Consider the following 20645-nt stretch of genomic DNA (forward strand, 5'->3'; position numbering starts at 1 on the left):
TGTACTTTTCACAGATAAAAGAGTGAGCTGGGAGGAAATGCGGAAAGAAAGCATATACAGACTGCAATATGTCAGTTTATTCAAACTTTAGGACTCATGTTAGATTAATCTTTTACTTTGAACGTTTCAATTGTTGAATGCTGGCCAAATTTCATCTGCAAGTGAAATGTGCAGAAATGCATGTTCATTGTACCCAGCATCATCTCCAGTAGTAAGTACTAAACTGGTCTTAACTCATGTTCAGGATTAAATGATTACTGGCTGACTCGGCCCGCCTCCTCAGTAATACACATAAAACATGTGAGACAAAAAAAAAACCTTGATGGCCTCTTGAAATGCAATACTCTGTTGGTTTCCTTGAAAAATTTACTGAATCTGTGCTCATTAGCCCAAATACAAAGTTTTCTGTTTCAAGACCTTAGTTACTCTCAGTTCACACGTACAGTATAAACTGTACAGTTTTTATTGGTACTACTGTCTAGTGTAAAAATACTGTTTATACTGCCTGCAGTACACCTCATTGAATGAGGGCTCTCCCATCCTACAAAACATAGTTTAAACTGAGTTTATAGCTGTCCTCTTCTCAAACATATTAACATTTTGTGCCTTTGTGTATATATTGCCTCAGGCTGACAATATACAGACACCCACACAAACAGGAGGATTCAGTATATTTTAAGGGAAGGGAAATGTGAAAAAGTTACACAGACATATGTGTAATTCATACAATAATAAAGGCATACAGACAGAAATACTCAGAGGTTTATCAAACTGCATCTGTTGAGCTGTCTTTCTTTGAAGTCTTTTGCACAAGTGTGAAAGAGATGCATCTCCAGTGTCACACAAGCAGCAGAATAAACCATGTGGTACGTGTGGGTAAGAACAGCAAGAACACACAGGAAGCATGACTGTGTCCAGTCAACCTGACACCTCACCAACTGCTACAGCTGCCTGAGAGAGAGAGACGGTGATGCTCAAAAGGCCTTAAAAACCCAGTAACTGCACAATATTACATATCTGATAATAATAACTGATACACAGTGGTTAGGAGTGAAATCATCAATGTGCCAAAAATAGATACAGCAGACATTTTCATTTAAGAGTCAAGAATAAAACACTGAACAGAGGACAACCAAAGAGGAACAGTCATGTTCACCTATAAAACATTAAAGTTTTACAGTGAAAAATATGTATTACATTAAAAGTTTTGATTAAATGCACCCGAAATAAGTTTGTTGGGTAAAATAGTTACTTTTTGGACAGCAGGTCCTGTTTCAGTTATTAGTGTGAACACATGAATCGCATGGAAGTAAATGTGGAACTTTAAGCTTTACAACTCTGTCCCTAAATGGGATTTTCAGACATATCTGTATTATTTGTGTATTGTGGAAGTTAAATAAAGCTCATTCTCTTTTTGCAGGTAGACACTGTACGCTTCAATGTCCGTTACTTCCTGCAAGAAAACACAAGGTTTGAAAACATTATTAAAGCAAAATGAAGGGCTGTATTCACAGTATATATTTAACCATTTACAGTACCGTGTTTGGTTGAGTGGTTATGGATAATTCTCGTCTTCTGTTGGGTAAATTAAACAAAAGAAACTCATTACAAACCATTCTTATCTCTGCTTTGAGATAAAAACAATTATGAGAAGAAAAAAAAAATCTGTGTTTAAAACCATCAGTAAACCAGAACAACAACCTACAATAATGTGCATCTCTAACAGCTAAGAAATACTATGTTACTTTACAAATCAGTTGCTTTAATATTGTTGGTGATCGGCAGACATTTTTATATTGCTGTGATCAGTTGTACATGAATATGAAGTAAACAGGAGCAGGAGACGTTCAAAGTTAAGCACACACTGAGAGCTTTCTAATATCCAGCAGCAAGTGTGCTAATCAGAATTATATTAACAAAAGTTTCTATGATTCTACTCTTTATCTATATGATATTCATCTCATACCGATGGCAGATGTGTCTGCAGATAACTCCCAGGATGACTGCAGGTATAATCATGATACTCAGTACGGTAACTCCAATCACAGCGTTAGATAAAGGTGGTTGAGTAGAAATGTTCACGTCTTCGTTCTCTAAGAAATCAGAAAAATAGCTGAGATATTTATTATTTGGAAAATAATATAAATCTAAACAGACTGCTATGAGCACAATATTATAAAGATAAGTGTTCTCATTGGTAATTTAGAGTCTAACTGGTTTTGCTGATTTGATTTTGATGAAAGTATGTATGACTTCTTTCATTCAGGTTATTCATAAAATTCTTAACATAATAGCAACTGTTAACAATAATCAGGAGTTCACAAACAGGACAAATCAGAAAAGTTATCAAATAAAAATCCATTCCTTACCCTCTACAGTGATGTTGAGATGCAGAGTAAATGTTCCATCAGGACGTGAACACTCACAGGTGTAGTTCCCACTATCCTCTGGTGTTAAATCATTCAGGTGGAGAAACACGGTCTGATTTACTGTCACAAGTGTGAACCTGGAGTCACATCCATGATCAAAGCCTCGTAGGTGGCGATACGCCAGACGACACTCATCACCTCGGTTCATCCCTGTGCTGATTCTACAAACTAAAACAATGATGAAGTTCAAGTACTTCATCTATTCTGTTGCTACCTCACAACCCAAGAAAGTTTAAAAGTAAAAATATTTTAAACAGCTTATATGAGAAAAACAGAACAAACTTAGTTCTTGAACAGTACCTGTGTTCAAAGTGCAAAATGTTGACAGGAGCACAGCACAGATCTGTTTCCATGCATCCATCTAAGCAGCAATGCAGCTGCTTCTGGTAATGTGCACTGTGAGATTTTCAAGAATTGCCCCATTGTTTTTCTTCAGCAACCAAAACCTCAGACTCTCTGCTGTCACCAACTTACGAGTTGGTGAGAGCGCCTCTATAAATGAAGTGCACAACATTTAAATATACCTGCTCTCACGTTAAAGCCAAGAGCACGATCAAATGACTTTAAAAAATTAATATATATATTTATGTATATTTGGCTCACATTTATCTTGATCTAAAAGTTTTTATGATCAGTATCATGCTGAATTTATCAGGCGATTACTCTCCCTGCAAATAACAACCACAATGCAGAGCTGAACTCTTTCTTGTCATTTGGTTTCTTTAGGTTGATCTTACTGTTGTGCTGTCACTTCTCAGGGGTGTCTGCTGCTTTATGGCATCGCTTTGCAGACTAATGCTCCTGTACAAAGATGCTCTGCAGAAATTTAAACTTTCCATAAAAACAAATCATTGAAAGTAGCCGGATTAGACCTTCGAACTTTGTATTAACCAATAATTTATAAGATCATTACTTTATTCTGGTCAACATATTTAATGTACAAGAGAATATGTTTTATTTTAAGCATCAAACCTATACAAGGAATAAAATCGATGTAAAATGAAAAGCAGCTGAATTAACACGGCACAGATAAGAAACACATTTTACTTCTGGACAGCTGGTCCCGTTTCACTTATTATTCAAGAGGAAAATGTGAATCACGTGAAAGAAGGTTTTGCCCTAAAGCAGTTCTACTAAACCTCTAAACACCTTCGTCATCTCTTTTGGAGACATTTTCATGATTTGTAGTAAGTGCAAGTTGAATAAAGAACATTCTCTTTCTGAATGACGACGTTGTACGGCTCGGTCTCCACTGCTTCCTGCAAAAAAGAAACGAGTTAAAACCTGCTCGTAAAGTCAATAAAGAACTGACAAACGGAGTTGATAAAACAATTTACCCTGTATGTTACTGGGCTGTACTCTACATCCCTGGTCGCGGTTTCCAGTTTTCTTCTTTGGAAAAAATTACATACAAACAACTCATTACAAGCCATCCATGTGGATACGCAATTTGTTTTTGTATGAAATTGTAACTGTTATGAAATAAAAATGCTAGCTAAAAAAAAAAAAAGAAAAAAGACACCTGCAAATATTTAGATAATCATGAATTCAAAATATTGAAAAGCTTGAGCAGCAGAAAGCTCAACACACAGAGATCAGATCTTTCCTTCTAATAAATTCATATCATAACGATCAAGAGACTGAAAAAGCTATAGATAATGCCATCATGACTTACTTAATATGATTTTCTTCTAATAGTATTTTCTTACCTTTGGTAAATCTTGCTGAAGGCAACTCCCAGGATCACTCCAGTAAGAACAGTTATGAGTATAGTCACTCCAATTTTAGCATTAGATGAACGTGTTTCTGTAGAAATGCTCGAATTATTCCCTTCAAAAAGAAAATTTTTTTTTTTTAATTTAACTTTAAGCTCACCTTTTTGTTCACACTAATGTAATCTTGTGTTGGCATTTTATAAAGTTTGTTTCAATTGTACTATGATAGAAGTTGTGTCATTGATCCTTTAGTTTTGTGCAGAACCACAGACACACTGATATTTCATAACATTACCAGAGAATGGAAATGTCACCAAACAGTGCACAAAATCCTAACATAAAAGTTATCAAATAAAAATCCATTCCTTACCCTCCACTGTGATGTTGAGATACAGAGTAACTGTTCCATCAGGACGGGAACACTCACAGGTGTAGTTCCCACTATCCTCTGGTGTTAAATCCTTCAGGTGGAGGAACACGGTCTGATTAACTATCACAAGTGTGAACCTGGAGTCACATCCATGATCAAAGCCTCGTAGGTGGCGATACGTCAGACGACACTCCTCACCTCGGTTCATCCCTGTGCTGATTCTACAAACTAAAACAATGATGAAGTTCATCGTCTCATTGCTGCAGATTGGAGTAACATCTGGTTCTTTACCGATGGTTTTCACAAGCGCCTTCTGATATACTGCTGTTAGAGAGAAAAGTTCACACTGCTTTTATTTTCATAAAATGCAAACATTAATTGCAGCATTATAAAAGAAACATGCAACCATATGCTAGATTATAAAAAGAAGAGGCTCTTATACAATACCGTGTGTGTATGAACTAAATGTCCGCACCAGGAGCAAAACAAAAAATAGTTGCAATCTGCCCATACTGGTCAATATGTCTGCTGTAAGAAACAATGCAGATGCAGACCACCTACACTGTACTGTATTATAAGTCTGAGGACACACACACACACACACTTTGTGAACTGAAAATCTGTGGTTTTGGTTGGTGAAAGGTGCAGAGGTGTGAGCTAGTGTGAGTCTCTCTAAAAAGGAAGTGCGCAACTTTCTTTGTTTTGCTTGCATATTAACACTGAAGAAGAGATACAATGCACAGAAGAACATACTTTGGGGCCTTTTTGAGATGGCCAGTCTTGACAGTCTTGTAATCCAAAGAAAATATTGTGCTCAAGTGAGCAATTTGTGAGACAAAAATCCATCAGCATAAGAGAGCTGAACCTGTTAACTTCCTCAAAGTTAATATGAAGGTCTAACTGAGGTCAAACCACCTGCTGAAAAGCAAAGGATCAATCATGTCACCCTCAGATCTGTAATATTGGGTCATTTCCCTCAGTATCTTAGAGAGACTAGACATTTGTCCACAGCTCTAGAACATTAGAATGGTGAGATGGCAACATGCCGCAGGCCATTTTGTGTGGGGCAGTAATGATGTGACATCACTGTTTACAACCAGTAAATAATGAACCATGTATCTTTTTCCACTTGCAGCCATGTATTTCGTAACATCCAAGCCTAACCATGCATCTTAACTCAAGACCCTAACTTATCTGTTCTTAGCTTCCATTCATTTAGAGTGAGAATGAAGAGGAAAGTATTGAGGACTGTCTGTGTTATGCTTTGCATTGCTTTGTTCAGTTTGTGAGACATTAAAAAAACAAATAAAAGGCATGAAAATGTAATTTTCCCTTTATAGAGCACATAAAAAATGTATTCGTATATACATATATATAAATCTACACAGCAATTCAGACAGACAGCAGTAATACAGTATGTACAGGTGGTAGATGGCTGTGGTCTGCTCCAGCTATCAATTAGCAACTACTACAACTGAAATTTAGATTTTATGAGCAATATTTCTATTTTAGTGAAAAAAAAAGCTAGACAAACCAAAGGTGAACAAATTATTTGATATACAAAAATCTGTATACATACTGAACAATTACCTATTGGTAGAGTGATGGGAGAAAAAAAATTTCGCAACTTTTTCTCCATTTGGACAGTACAAATTTAACAAAGGACAGCAAAGTGATACAAGAACTGAAAACACTGGGCTTGAAGTCAAACCTTATTGTCTCTTGCAAGAGGTTGTTGACAAACTTCCACCATCCCCTCCTTTTCCTTACAAATGTTTGTGGCCAAATCAACAGCGGCATAACTCCCACATCGTCATGCGGTGAGATGTTGAAAGTGATGGATGCAGCAGGACATCAGGCCTCGGTGTGATCACATGGTGGTACATAATCTCTTTGTAGGCAACTTGTGGAAAACATACATGCTCATTGTAAGATTTGAGACAGTGTTAAACTGCTATATATTTGCCACGGTACATATCTATTCCAAATTCTGTTGTGACCCTGAAAATTGCACTGAAATATATCATTTGTGTGAAAGCACATAGGAACTGTATTTCCCACTGCAGGGCAATGTGTAAGTATCAGCTATTTTAGACATTTGGATAAAAAAAAATTTTAAAAAAAAACCTTTCAGATTGCTCTGATAAATTCAGAATTAAATCAACTCTTTGTTTATATGTTCACACAGAGCTCATATATTTCATCTGTCTGTGTTGTGTTTATTTCCTGCTGCAGATGGACACTTTCAGTTTTGCTGACCCAATCTGTTGACACGGTGTCATCAGTGGCAATGTTGTCTGGTAGAGATCACTTGCAGGTTGCTGAAGGCATTCATATAAGTCACCTTGATTGTTTTCGTCCTGCAAAAACAAAGTCCTGCTAAATAATGTTTCTCTAACTATTAGAAAATTTAAAAAAATTCTAAAAACTTCATACAACATGACAAAGTGGTGCATTTAATCTGAACATTGGTCTGAGAAATGTTTTACACATTGCAACTGTGAGTCAAACTGAAACCTCAGCTTTTTAGGTCACACTGCTGCGAGTTCACACATGTATGTATATATACACACACACTGTATTTCCTTTAAAAATGGAAGGGGGTGGGCTTGCAGTGAAACTTGTTGCATGTGATCGATTGAAGGTATAAAAAAAATAAAAAATAACTATGACATACTGTGAAGGGTTTTCTGTTGTGCTTTATTTTTTTATAATTTAGATCTGCCAAAGCTTTTAGATACAGGTCATTCTTATGCAGACATGGTTGCTCTGTTATTCTTGAATAAGAATAGAAACAAAATGCTCAGTAAATAAATATGCAACCAATAAACTAGAAATTTGCTTAATTGTAAGGTTTCACTTACTGTTAGTCCAGCTTGTCTTGACTGTGTGCTGCCTCTGAAAACCAGAGGAAATATCAGTGTTATATCCATCAGTGAAACATTAACATAAAAAACAGCTGAGAGGATTGACAAATGATGCAGTAATGTGTAGAATGATAAATAATCCTTGCTATTCAATAATTATTTGCACAGTACTTTGATATGAAAGCCTGCTAGTTTGGAAACCATACTAGTTCACAGTCATGGGACGACTATAGATTGGTGGGGTACAGCCAGACAGATGCTTACAGATGACTTACGGCTCATCGTTCAGTTTTCCAGAAACAGAATCACGTCATGCTTTATGAGAAAACTTTCACTATCATGGTAAAAATCACTGTTAAAAAAACAAACAAACAAAAAAAAACCTGCAGCCAACATCCAAGATGGATAACAGCACTGAGAAGGAGTATCACCTGCGATGACTTTTTCTCAGGATAAGTCCAAGAAACACTCCAGTTATAAGAAATCCAGCTGCAGTGCTAATTATAGTGGTAGAAGTGAGCATTGTTAAAAGAGAAGTGTCAGTTTCTAAATCTGCAAAAGACAAAGGAGACCAAAGAACATTCAGAAAAATACTGCAACACTGGCATCTTTTCTCAATCATCCCCTCCATCCATTTTAAATTAAGTATTTTATCAATCAGTAATTATTCATACATTTTAAATTTCTTCCTTTTTCATTTGTAGCTCAAGCGTAAAATAGGCAGAGCAGCAGAGCCAAAAGGACTTTACACATTTAACATCAAGTTTAACACTATCATTAAGCAACGAGTATGAGACAAATGCAACAAAAAACAAAAGGAAAGACCAACACTTACCTTTCACAATGATTTGCAGATGTAGAATATCTGTTCCATGAACATGTGAGCACTCACAGGTGCCGATCCCACCATCCTCTTGTGTTAAATTGGTTAGCAGGAGAAATGCTGTCTCATTTTGCTTCATAAGTGTGAATTTGGAATTACATTCATTCTGGAAATTTAGTCCGTGTTGGTACAGCAGGCGACAGCCATCTCCGCTCCACTTCGTCTTTATCTTACACACAATCAGTGTGATTATTTGCACTGTGGCACTGGAACAAAGTGGGGTAATATCTGGTTGTTTTCCAACGTTTTTCACCAGCGTCTCTGAGATTACACAAACATGCGTTTCTGAGTGGAGTAGGTGTTGCTGCCAGCTGTGACTGCATTAAAATGATGAGGTCAAAGACCACTTTAAGTAAACAGACCGTAATTTCACTTGAAACTGTCAGCCTACAAAAGTGACTGATCTGCAGAAGCTTATTATAATGAAAAGCTCTTGTACTGTACCTTCAGTGTCAACACCCAAACACAGGGGTATAAGCAGAACAAACCACCGTTTACGCTCATCCATGATGGCAGAGAAAAAGGACCAACGGTTCTGCTGGCAGACACCAGTTAACAATACTGAAAGGAAGCAAGTAAATGCTGATGCCAAAATCTAAAAACATCTCAAAAGTGTACGAGCTGACGGTGAACTGCCCTGCAAAGGAAGTGGCAAATAAAGAGAGAACTGCTTATAATTTCACCGTTGCAGAAACTGCCCTCAGTGAAAAATCTAAAAAACAAAACAGGGTTGTACAACTTTTGTTGCTTGTTATTTTTCTTTGCATTAACTCCTTGAATATAATGACAGTTAGTGCTCTTTGAATGTTAATGAGTTACAGCTACAGCATTCAGCTGTTAGATGTATTGGGCTAAAAAGCACATCGGCCCAATGGCCATGTCTTGTCTTTAAGTTATTACTTTTTTTTACTCATACCTGGCCCATGACTGACTGTGGGCTGAATGTCTCAGCTGTTGAAGCAGCTTCTGGTAAACATTCTGTTGTACATGTTGGTTGTCAGTCTGAGGCCAAGCTCCACATCAGGCCAAAGGTCGTGTCTTTCGGAAAAGAAAAGAACAAAATAAAATTAATCCTAAAAGATCCCCATTTGTTTTTTTGTGCGCTTTTTTCTTTTTAGGGTTTTGTAGTAATCTGTCTCAAAAAGTGTGCAATTGCATCGGCTACGGTGGCATTTTCACTCTCAGAGGTGATAACAAGAGTGGTCACAGTGGTAAATTTATGGGTTGTGGTAAAACACTGCAATAAATCCATGAGAAGAAACAAGATGTGAATGAAAGTAGGTCAAATGTTCCTATGCCTCATTTTCGTGTGTGACAAACGCGAACGGTTAGTGAAAATGTTCCAAGTCGGTAGCTGCAGCCTTTGTCTTCGTTTTCGAGTAGTGATGCAAACAAGTATTTTGTCACCTGGAAAAAGAAGAGAATTTCAATGTCTTGAGCACTTTAAGACATGATTTTTTAAAACATATGTGGCACAAATAAATGGTGATTTGGCTCACCATATCTTTAGACCTATAGAATGCTGAGATAAAAGGACGGGAAACCAAGTTAAAAATAAAAACCACAGCTTCAGCTACGCCTCTTTTTTTTTTTTTTTTTTTTTTTTTTTTTTTTTAAATCTTGGGTCCGATGGTTGTGGTTTTAAGTTTCCACCACTCACTTGTCATGGTTGTAATGGTTGCTGAGAAGAGCACCAGATGATGAGACCGACTAATGAAAAGCAAAGTGAAAAACTAAATACAACACCACAGACGTTTGACAGACTGTATCCTCATTCCACATCTTCCACCAGAGGGAGACAGTCGCACAATGACCCATTTTTTATTTTTTATTTCATCATGTCATTTTATTAACTGACAATCATGTCAGTCCAGAGAGACCAAAAACCACACAGAATATCAATACATGAATCTTTGATCACTGGCCTTGGATGAACCTTCAGTTATTTGTGTCCAAACTTCCTCACTTTGGCATCTTTAACTGAAATAACATTCATCATTGAAAGTTCTATTTATTTCACACAAGAGAAACATTGTGCTGATATTCCAAAGAAAGATTTATCATATACTTCAGAAAATTTAGGTCCCTAAAAACAGTATTGGTGGTCACTCACACACTCAACTATTATAAGAGGAGAATACGTTTTGAAAAGACATGCGTCTTTTTGCATTTCCTCTAAAAGCTTAGAGGCCTCAAGCCAAAGCGTGACCCACATATAGTCAAAGGTATCTCACAATACTCTCTGTCCGCAAGTACACCATTTAACATCCTGGTTCTAAAACACGACAAACCTCACTCATAGTGCAACATGTCACTGTGACCAAATCTAAACTTCAATGTCATTTAACACAATTACTTAAGCCACGTTGGTAAATAATAAATGACAGTTTAACAAAATAAAAAGCATTCCAACAAGAAATGAATGCCTCTGCACTGCGTTCATGCCACTATTTAAATTAATTTCACAAAAGAACATGTAATGTGAACAGTAGGATTCAGTACTTTTAGGATTAATATCCGATAGGAAAACAGAAACAGGAGTAAAAAAAGTGATACGTAGTCTTGTGGGGCATGTGGAGGTTATCAAGTTGATGCTTCTACAAAATAATATCAACAAAGACCCTCAGTTCTCTCCTGCTGTCAATCCCCGTTGGATGCCAAATTATAATTGCTTCCTGTTGTTCTGTCAATCTTAAATGGCCTCACTAGTTTCCTACTGGGCCGTTAAGGTGAAAGTCAAGGGAAACTCAAACAGTGCTTGAAACATTTTATGGAATACTATCATTAAAAAAAAAGTCAAGTCTTCTTTTGCTCTTATCTGTTATCGGGTGAGACGTCCACTAGTTCATTATTCGGCATGTTCGCACAGTGTCCACCGGGGGGAGCCCCTCGCGGCCACCAGTTATTTAGCAGTGGCCCAAAGGCTGCTGGGAAATATTCAGCGAGGAAGCGCCACAAGTGGCTAATCAAGCTAGCATCAGAGAGGTAAATGTCCGATAATATGAACCACTCAGTGAGATAATCATAATTCACACCACACGTATGTTCGTGCGGCTCGTATCAGATTTAAAAGTATTACAACCACTTTCTATTTTAAGACGTCGGCACGTGCCCGTAAACACAAAACGTTACGTGTAAATAAAAGCAGACAGTGATTAACTTACTCTGCGTTCACCTGATGTTCACGCAGATTTGTTTCTTGTCCACAGGGTCCAGCTTTCCAGGTGAAAAAGAATAAAGGTTTAAAAACTTTACGTGAATATTCGGTTTGCTTCAGCCATCCTCTCATGGTAAGAAAATTATTATTTTTTTGTTGTAATAAAACTCGTCCTCTGTCTCTAAATGACGACGTGAGGCTTCAACAGAGGAGCAGCAAATCCTCCATAATTAGTGAAAACTGAACACCTGGTGTATTTTTAATTTAAGCTATTTTGGTCCACCCGAACATAGAAATGTAGCTTTTGTTTTTTCTTTGGAACAGCACAGACAAACAAAGCACCCCATGTCTCATTAGACAAAAACAAATAGTCCACACCAAATGTAGATGGATAATTTCACTGTTATTAAAAAAACAGCACTGAAGCTTTTTCATCTTTTACAAGTTTGAGAGTCTTACCTTTTTTTTTCTTAAATTATCAGTTCTTATGAATGTAATTAATTCATAATATATATAATAATATAACAAAACAATACATATAGACTTGCTATAATTTCACAAAACAAAGAAATTTGATTTGGTTACTATTTCTTTCTACCCTTTGAAAAATATAAAGTTTACAGTTTTGCTGTTTTAACTTAATCAAAAATTAATAAGTTGTTTTAAAAAGTAATCAATGTCTTTGGATAAAATAAAACCAAGCACAAACCCTAACTTCCAGGAGGACCTCAGCACAGTGATGTCCTGGTTTTCCAGCCCCATCTACAGCCATTACTGGAAGCACTACCAGCAGGCCATGGCCTGGCACCAAAGACATAGGCGCGCTTACCGAAAGGCTTTGGAGGCTGCCTACGGCCCAGCCGGCTGGCAGGGGGGCTGTCCCAGCAGCCCCCAGCGCTATGCTGACTGGCAGACCAGAGAGAGCAACAGGGAAGATGGGGAGGATGGAGACGAGGAAAGCAGCTCGGAAAGCGAGATTGAGTGCGATGTCAGCAACATGGAGATCAGCGAGGAGCTTCGACAGTACTTCGCCCAGACAGAGAGACACAGAGAGGAGTTGAGTAAGTCAACTTCTACCATCTCCACCTTATGAATAATAAATAACTCTGCTTCAAGTTGCATAAGCATGTCTGCTACATGCTTAAAAGTATTCTGTTTTGCAGAGAAACAGCAGCAGATGGAGGCAGAGCAGCATGAAAGCTACGTGCCGGCCGACCAGGACCTGCACAGGGTCTCGTGGCGAAGCAGCGCCGCCCCTCCCTCCGAGCGACCCGGTGAGAGACGTGTGTCCGAGATGAAGAAGCTCTACGGCAAGGATTCGCCCAAAATACTGGCCATGGAGGCGGCAATGCAGCTGACTTTTGACAGAAACTGTGACCTCAAGCAGCCCAAATACTGGCCCGTCATCCCGCTGAAATTATAACAGCAGCAGACAGAGCTGCAAATGGTCTGATTTCTGATCTCTTTGAGGAATGGACTGTGGTTCTTGGAGCTGCTAATGTAGAAACAATTGTTTGTGTTAACTAATACTTTGACGTTATTTTAAAATGTTGCAAACATTTGCTGAGCTTCTGCTAAGCCAGATGCAAATGCCACTCACCTGTAATCTAAGGCCCCACAACAAAACCTATAGTTGTCATTACGCAGCTAATGCTTGATCTTGTGAGGCTGCTGCGTTGCCCATAGCACTGCCCAGCATTCCTTTTGATTGCTCAGAATCCAAGCAGTGGGACTTTGAGCTGATGGTCAGATGTACGGTAGGCCTGCCCCGGTGATGTAAATATATTCAAACATGTTTGTTGTCACCCAATACATTTTTACCCCCTGCATCATGCTGCAGTCGCTCCTCTTTGGCCTGTCAGCTTAGTTTCACCATTAAAACAGAAGTGTTCCTCCATGGCCGTTTCTGATATTGCACTTTTCAACATACACTCGGAGTGATTTTACCATTTCTAAACCGCAGCTCTCGATTCTGACGTTTTCTTAGGGTCAAAGGCATTCAAGTGCTTTCCCAGGAGAGATGTTGACTATTCTTTTATCTTGTGTTTGCTCTACTTTTAAAACTCTATGATGTGAATTTTGATTAAGTTCTGTTTATAATAAATCGTTAATCTGAATAAAACCGGTTTGTCAGTGGCAAATTCTTGGTGAGACTGCAAACAAGAATACATTCTGAGCATGTGTTTTTGTAGCTGCTTTGTTTCTTTGTGATCCTTTGCCACGCTTTCACTCAAGCCCTCAGTTTGTGAGTCTGTCTGCCTTTAGTTTGTCCAGCAAGTTGTGAAATACACACTGCATGACCTTCAGAAACTCCCGGGCTGCTTTTGCAGTAGGCTTTGCTTTGTCATCTGTAGTGTTAAGCTCCATCCAATCAACTCTGTTTTATTTGGCTGAATTTGAGTGTTATTCATCCTTAACCACTCTCCTGGCTGCTTCTGTCCTCTGCCACATCAAACAGTGGTGACCCTGTGCCACTGGAAGCCATGAATGCCCATGATTTCATACAGCTCTCTGTGCTTTACAGATAATGCATGTTTCACATTTTGAGGCATTCCAGATTGTCACATACTGTTATCCTCCTGTCATCCTGGTCCAAGTTGATCTCAGTTACATCCAAAGAACACTGTTCCAGTCTGTTTCTGTAGCAAGAAAATGATTCTGGCCACCACAGATGTCAAGGCTTTTTTATGTTGCAGAGCCCCCCTATTGATCAAGCCACTCCTGCTGTTCCTGCTATCCCTCCAATAGATTCTTTTCACTTGTTTTTTGTTTGTTTGTTTGTTTTGTAGCTTATGGATGGTCATGTTGCAGGTTCAAAATAACCTTTTCTAAATGATCAGACAAGGGCAATCATTTCTTATGGCATATTTAAGTAAAAAGTGGTGGAACGTGCCAAAACACTGGAGCAAAGAGCCTCAGAACTGTAATCTCCATATCTGCATCTGAGGATTTACAGTTGTGCCTTGTATTATGGTATGAATAAAAATTCAAAGTAAAGTCAGGAATCAATTGCCGCCTTACCGCTGAATGTGTCAGGCTGGGTTCAGTCAATGAAAGCGGGAACTTCAAGAATATGACGAGGGAAATAGCAGTGTGTTTTTTATTTTTTTTTCCACTTTACTTATCTCTGTATGTGAAATGGTACGCAGATGCGAACAAGACACGACGATTTGGATTAAAGAGAGTCTGATCCAATTCTACTCGCCGCTGTGACGCCATCCCTCACCCACTCCTATCCTCCCTGATTCCAAATCGGGACGTCCAGTTTCTTGCCTGCCGCGCGACAACCTGTGGACAGCATCTCAGGCGCTTTTTTTTCTTTTAATCTCAGGGAAAACTTTCCACTGGAGCAGAAAAGAAAATGGGTATGCGAACTATGCTCTGAGTTATCTTGCTTGCTGTCCCTTTTGCAGTGATCGGTTTGCTGTCATCCCAGTCTTCTTTATATTCCACTGCTTCATAGATCTTTGTTCGTGGTGCGCTGCGTGCAGTGTTTGGCTTTGTGGTGAACTTGGAAAACAAACGCATTCTGAATTGATAATGAATTTTCGTGCACATTTTATCCACTTTGTAGCAATACCATGTTTTGGATGATCAGTAAGTTTTTAGTTTGCTTCTCTCACAGAGGCGCCGATGTGTTTTGCTGTGTGTGTCTCTGCTGCTTGATACCACGGCGCCAGCTGCAACTCAGACTGTGCGTGTTATGAAGAAAATGCGCGCAGAGTCCTAATGTGTGTGTGTGATTTGCATGCCACTGGACAGGGCGTGTTTGACTCTTCTATAGCCTCAACGTAGGAATAAACACGGGTGTTTTCTTGTTACAGAGGACGTTTGACACCTTTAGTCAAAAGTTCCGTCAGTGTGAAAATTAGTGGAGTCTCATTTCCATGTCAAACGGGCTTACAAATTAAATGTTATTGTCAACATTTTAAGTCACATTAACATATTATATTGTACAATTTAAGAGACAAAAAAGGGAGAGAGAGCCCTGCAAAAGTTTTTGCACCTTAAATTTTGAGCAAACTTTTCTTTCAAGCCTTAAACAGCTTGTAATGGACTTAACAGTCTCTGATAGGAAAGGCAAATGTCAAAAGTTGAATAGTCTGTCTTCTCGAACCCCAACAATCACCATCGGCTCCTATAAGCAGCTGCCTCGCACTCTGAAAATAAAAATAACCGATGCTAACATAGCAGGAAAAGGCTATAAAAAATAGCAATGCATTTCCAGATATCTGCTTCCTCAGTTTGTAATTAAATCAAGAAATTACACTTAATATGAATGAAAGAGGTCAAGTTGAGTGCTGGAGACACCAGAACTCATTTTGGGACCTGTTTCTACAGCCAGACTGACTGAAAAGACCTTCAGAACAATTTATTAGACCTTGGAGTGATGGTGCACTGCTGTTGCGACACCGACACAAATATGATCTTAAAGAGTCGTCAGAAGAAAAAAACATTCCCTCTGCAAATAGACACAATGAGTTCTGTGGACTGAAAGTTGAAACAGAATTTTTTTGGCCAAAATGAATTGATCTCGTAGGAAAATGGGCTCAAAATTTCAGGAGACAGGAGCACCTATCCAGCTCTTAAGCACAGGGGTGGATTGATCATGCTGTGGGCTTTTGCTGCAGTCAATGGTATAAGGTAACATTTTTCTGTTAGCGGGAAGACTGGATTCAATTAAATACCAGAAAATTCTGGAAGCAAGAACACTGTCTGTAAAAAAAAAAGGAGCTGAGGATGAAAACCCATAACCTCCTACAACAGTCAATTTCTCTCTTAGAGAGTCCATTTAACCAGCAACATACTTGCCCCTCGAGTTCCATATTTTGTAACTCGAGATAAACATTTAGTCATTTTGGATCCTTCTTCAGTTGCAAGGCAAAATGTGAGATTACCTGGCTGAAGTTCAGTGCCAATTCACCTCATCATCCCCCCGTTAGATCCTAATGTGAAAGCTGATGTTGATTGGATTAAGGGGGAGTGATCTGTTCCCTCATTGTGGATTAAACCGGCCTAATGAGCTGTTGTTGTATTGGTGTGCATGCATGTTGTGAGGACTGCAGGGCTTCACACATTTCTCATATTACACAGGTTTATTTTATCAGGTAATATCACTGAGATTGATAGGAGACAAGTTCAGATTCTTTACAAACTTACAAACAATGTAGTTGGACGCAAATTGGTACCACGTCAAACTGTGAAATTATCTTTAAAGCGGTTCACTGTGTACATCTCATTCTCGCTGATACACACCTTCCCTTGTGCTATTCTTTGTCATCACTGGTTTATTCTTCTTCTGTGTACCGGCTTCCTGTCTCATTCAGGTCAAAGCCTATTTGTGGAAACTGTGGAGCATGTGTTATGTGCTTATGCCAGTTTAAGTCCAATTGAATGTATAGATGGAGTATTTCAGCCCCCACCCCACTGCATTCACTAGTGTGTTCATAAAATTTTGAAGAACTCAGTTTTGTACAATTTCAGTTGGATGAACATGTATTTTAAAAGTTGAATTAACACAATGATTATGTTTTCTTCAGGTCATGTGAGTGTAGAGAATAATTCTATAGAGCTGGAGTTCTCACCACACTTTATGCATTTATGTATTGTATACGAAAATATTTCAAGGGGGCATAGTTTTAGTTGTTAGCATTGATAACACCCAGTCTTCTGGCATGAATAGAATAAACAGAGGTGTCTGGACTGATACTCTTATTTGGGTCATGGATTACTGTGTATCTAGGGCAGTCATACAAACAATTGCAAAAAATATTTAATTGTTTTCCCATTTATTTTATCCCACTGTTTGTTTATGATTAGTGCTATAAGTGCCTGAACATAAAGCAGATCTTTGATGGGCTCTCCTTTTTTTAAATCTTATTTTTTGTTTCTTGATTTAAACCCAAATGCCCCCACAGCATCGCTGGGATGTTTGGTTATAAAACTCAGTCTATGATGTTGATGTCAATAGATGCTCGTCAAAACGCAAAAGGTCGAATAGTCGATGTTAAATTATGCGGAAACGGTGAAGGAAACATGACATTTGTGTCTGTTTTGTGTGCCATTCGGCTGTTTTTATACAGGTGGATGGAAAAATAATGGTTGCACGAAATCAAAACTGAAAGCCATAGAAAAATGCATGTAGCCAGCTGGCCTGAGTTGTCAAGCAGACTGACCTTAGAGTGCAATACCGCTCAATGCCACTTGGAGTTAGCTCCAAAACCTTTGTGGTTTTAAGGTACTCACTCAAAAAGCCTAAATTTTTCTCATGAGATAGCAGGTCAATAAGTTTTTCTGTAAAATCATTATGGTATCATCCTCCAGTTTCACTCCTTCTGATTGTGCTTCTGGTGATTTTGAAGAACTTAATGGTTAAATTGATGTTAAAACCTTAGATATATATATTTTTGTCCTATCAGGTTCATGTATCAGCTCCACCCTCTGTCCAAATGTGGCAATTTCAGGCCCAAAAAAGAAAAATACTTTACTAAATACTAATGTCTTTCAGTTTCCTTGGTGACGTCATGGCGGTTACATCCTCCTCTTATATTATACATTTAGCTCAAGTGATTGAGATGAGGATATTATATTCCAATTCTCACAGGGGGGTTTGTGAGATTGCCCTTGCCAAAACATGCCCGCCACACATTTTCTCGCAGGCTTTTGGCCCTGCGGGCAGAAATAACCTATAATTTCGCTCAAAGAAAATGTGCCTCTGGTGGTCATGAGACCAACTGCGCATGAAAGGTAAAAATGGCGTTTATGAGGGAGCTGTTCGTAAAGAGGGTATTTTAGCTCGGACCATTATACGGTAGTTTTGTAACCCTGTCCAAGAAGTTTTCAATTTCCAACCAGGTCTGTTATTGAGTAAACCAAGCCAGGAAGGAACAAAAGTGCTTTATAGTTAAGTGTTGTCACGCTACTGACAGAACATAAGTTGGTTGACCTCATGTCATACAGGGGTCACTGCATTTAACTGCACTACCTTCTTATGAGGACTTTGGAACTTGTTAAATGAAACACTTGACAATGACATCTGCTCCGATGTAAAAATGCCCATATGAGCCATATTTCCCTCCTGCATCTTGGATATAAACAATCCACAGATATGATGGTTTCAATGGGAGGACTGGTTGGTATTTACATCTCAGCTATTCTCACAGTGAAGAAAGAAAATTGCAGCTTGCGTTCCCTGCTCTGTTCAAGCAAAAGAACCACATTAAATCTGTAAAGATGTGAGATCTTGAGGTGCCTTCTAGACCTGCCATTTCACGTGACATGTTTGGAAGTCTTGTTATGAATCTTTTAAGATAATTAAGTCCACATGAAGGCACACCGTTGAGGTGACGGCACCGTTTGTTTCCAATTTGTTCAGGATTAAGAAAGTCTTCACTGAAGTTCAGATCTGTCTCTTTTGTCGACACAAAGCCAGTAGCATGCACTCTGAACCCATTAGGCTGCTGATCCAACTTCTTTAAGTATTTCTGCATCTCAATCTTCTCTCCTGATCCTTGTCCTCTGGATCTCTCTCTCTCTTGTTGTCTCCGTTTACCTCTAACATTTTTAACATCTGTTTCCAATAAGGTAGCAGGCCTGTTTATTGCCTTCAGGCTGGTGAGAAGTTGAGAACAGACAGGATGTAGTCAAGTGACATGATTTACTGCGATGGAGGACCGGAGCCATTTTTCTGCAGGAAGCCGCTGTAAACTTATCTTCTTTCACCTCCTGTGTTTTGCCTGATTCTCTCTCTTTATTGCAACTTTTGTCTCATCATTGTAATCATCATCATCATCCCATCTTTCATCTGCTACCCTCATCATCCCCCTGCCTATTCTGTTCATCATTATTCTTTCCACCATCCCCTCCTCCTTCTCCTTCTCTCCTCTCCCCTCATGCATCCTCCACAGTGAATTCGCTCTTTATACTCTCTTTTTACAGCAGTCCGTCTGTGCTTGGCAGTATGTGAAACCTCATATCCTCTTCCATCCTCTCCTGTGGATTTGCTATGCACTCATCTACAGAATGGATACCAAATGTAACAGCCATCAAGCAGACAGACTTCAAAGCCCTCTTATTTTAACGGGTTGTTTTATTCTGAGGGAATACATGATCACTCAGCTGGAGAAAGTAGAACAGTCTACTGATCTGATTAGAATAACAGTGTACCAACAATGAAGCTGCAGCAGTAAGGCTTGGCAACAGTGAAATATGGACCAAATTTTTCGCCCTATTTCTGTGGCACAGAAGTGTTGCTCTTTAAACTGAACCAAAGTTACAGTTGTATTGTTCACATTCGATGAGTTTCTCTTGTGTTCTGGAGTTTTAAAGTCCTAGTGTGTTCATATTACATCGCTGATCAGAGCTTACGACAAGATTTGTCGCCAGATTGATTTACCGATCCACGTCGAGCAGTTACAGTCGTCGTGATTCTCTCTTCTTACCCCAAGCTGAGTTCTGTGATAGACCATCTAGTGAGGGACTAAGGAACAGGGTAGGTTTATTTGCTGTATGGTTAATAAGAGGATTGTGAGCAGCTTACATGGAGGCTTTGAATTGGCATGAAAGTTAGGAACAAATACAGTAACATTAAAAGGTGCTGAGAGTCATGAAAAGAGAGCTCCTGCTGGCTGTTTCCTCAGATCAGGTTTATGGTGTCTTGCAGCCTTGGTCTCCACGGTTGAGGATTATTTCCAGCATGAATCACTCTTTTTTAGCAATTTAAAGAACATCATCGTTGCTTTTTACTGCTCCACTGTGACAGTTCTCGTTCTTTGTTCTCTTGCCAGCTTTTAGTTTTCAACATCTGTACTTTATCTTCCTCTTAACCTTGGGATTCAGTGTTGTGGTTGCATTAATCACTTTTACAGTACTCTTTCACAACAACCTGAGGTTCAGGCATTTTCTTCTTGGCAAACTGACATCCGTTTTTTCCACATTCTAACATGGATTTATTTTCACCCTGTAAGTGGAGCTTTCTAAATGCTTTGAAAAGTGTTCTTATAGGTACCCCTGCAATGGACTGGCAACCTGTTCAGGGTGTATGCCGTCTCTTTCCCAATGGCAGCTGGGACAGGCTCAATCCCCTAGTGACCCTAAATTGGATGAAGCAGGTATAGAAAATGGATGGATGGATGGATGACTTATGTACCACTTACGGCTTTTAGTTTTGTGCCACTGATTTGGCTTTGACTGGTGTCTGTTTGGGCCAATGTTTCAAACATGTC

General features: G+C 38.9%; 1 protein-coding gene and 1 long non-coding RNA gene across 2 annotated transcripts; one reads left to right on the top strand and one right to left on the bottom strand.

Moving 5' to 3' along the window:
• Nucleotides 1-1174: 1174 nt before the first annotated feature.
• On the bottom strand, nt 1175-2119 carry LOC140293492 (uncharacterized). Its single transcript, XR_011912678.1, has 3 exons — nt 1967-2119; nt 1539-1575; nt 1175-1453 (listed from the first exon to the last, which is right to left on the bottom strand). It is a non-coding gene; the product is annotated as an uncharacterized lncRNA (long non-coding RNA).
• A 9077-nt stretch (nt 2120-11196) lies between these two features.
• On the top strand, nt 11197-13543 carry gemin8 (gem (nuclear organelle) associated protein 8). Its single transcript, XM_072391364.1, has 4 exons — nt 11197-11249; nt 11474-11554; nt 12143-12482; nt 12585-13543. The coding sequence occupies exons 2-4, from the start codon at nt 11552-11554 to the stop codon at nt 12842-12844; spliced, it is 603 nt and encodes a 200-aa protein (XP_072247465.1). The 5' UTR covers nt 11197-11249; nt 11474-11551; the 3' UTR covers nt 12845-13543.
• The last annotated feature ends 7102 nt before the right edge of the window (nt 13544-20645 follow it).

This window comes from Leuresthes tenuis, unplaced genomic scaffold (genome assembly GCF_036924035.1).
Source record: "Leuresthes tenuis unplaced genomic scaffold, fLeuTen1.0.hap1 SCAF_1, whole genome shotgun sequence".
NCBI classification, from domain to species: Eukaryota; Metazoa; Chordata; class Actinopteri; order Atheriniformes; family Atherinopsidae; genus Leuresthes; species Leuresthes tenuis.

Coding starts and splice junctions, on each gene's coding strand:
- gemin8 (XM_072391364.1), top strand. Junction 12,483..12,584: donor GAGACACAGAGAGGAGTTGA/GTAAGTCAACTT, acceptor TCTGTTTTGCAG/AGAAACAGCAGCAGATGGAG.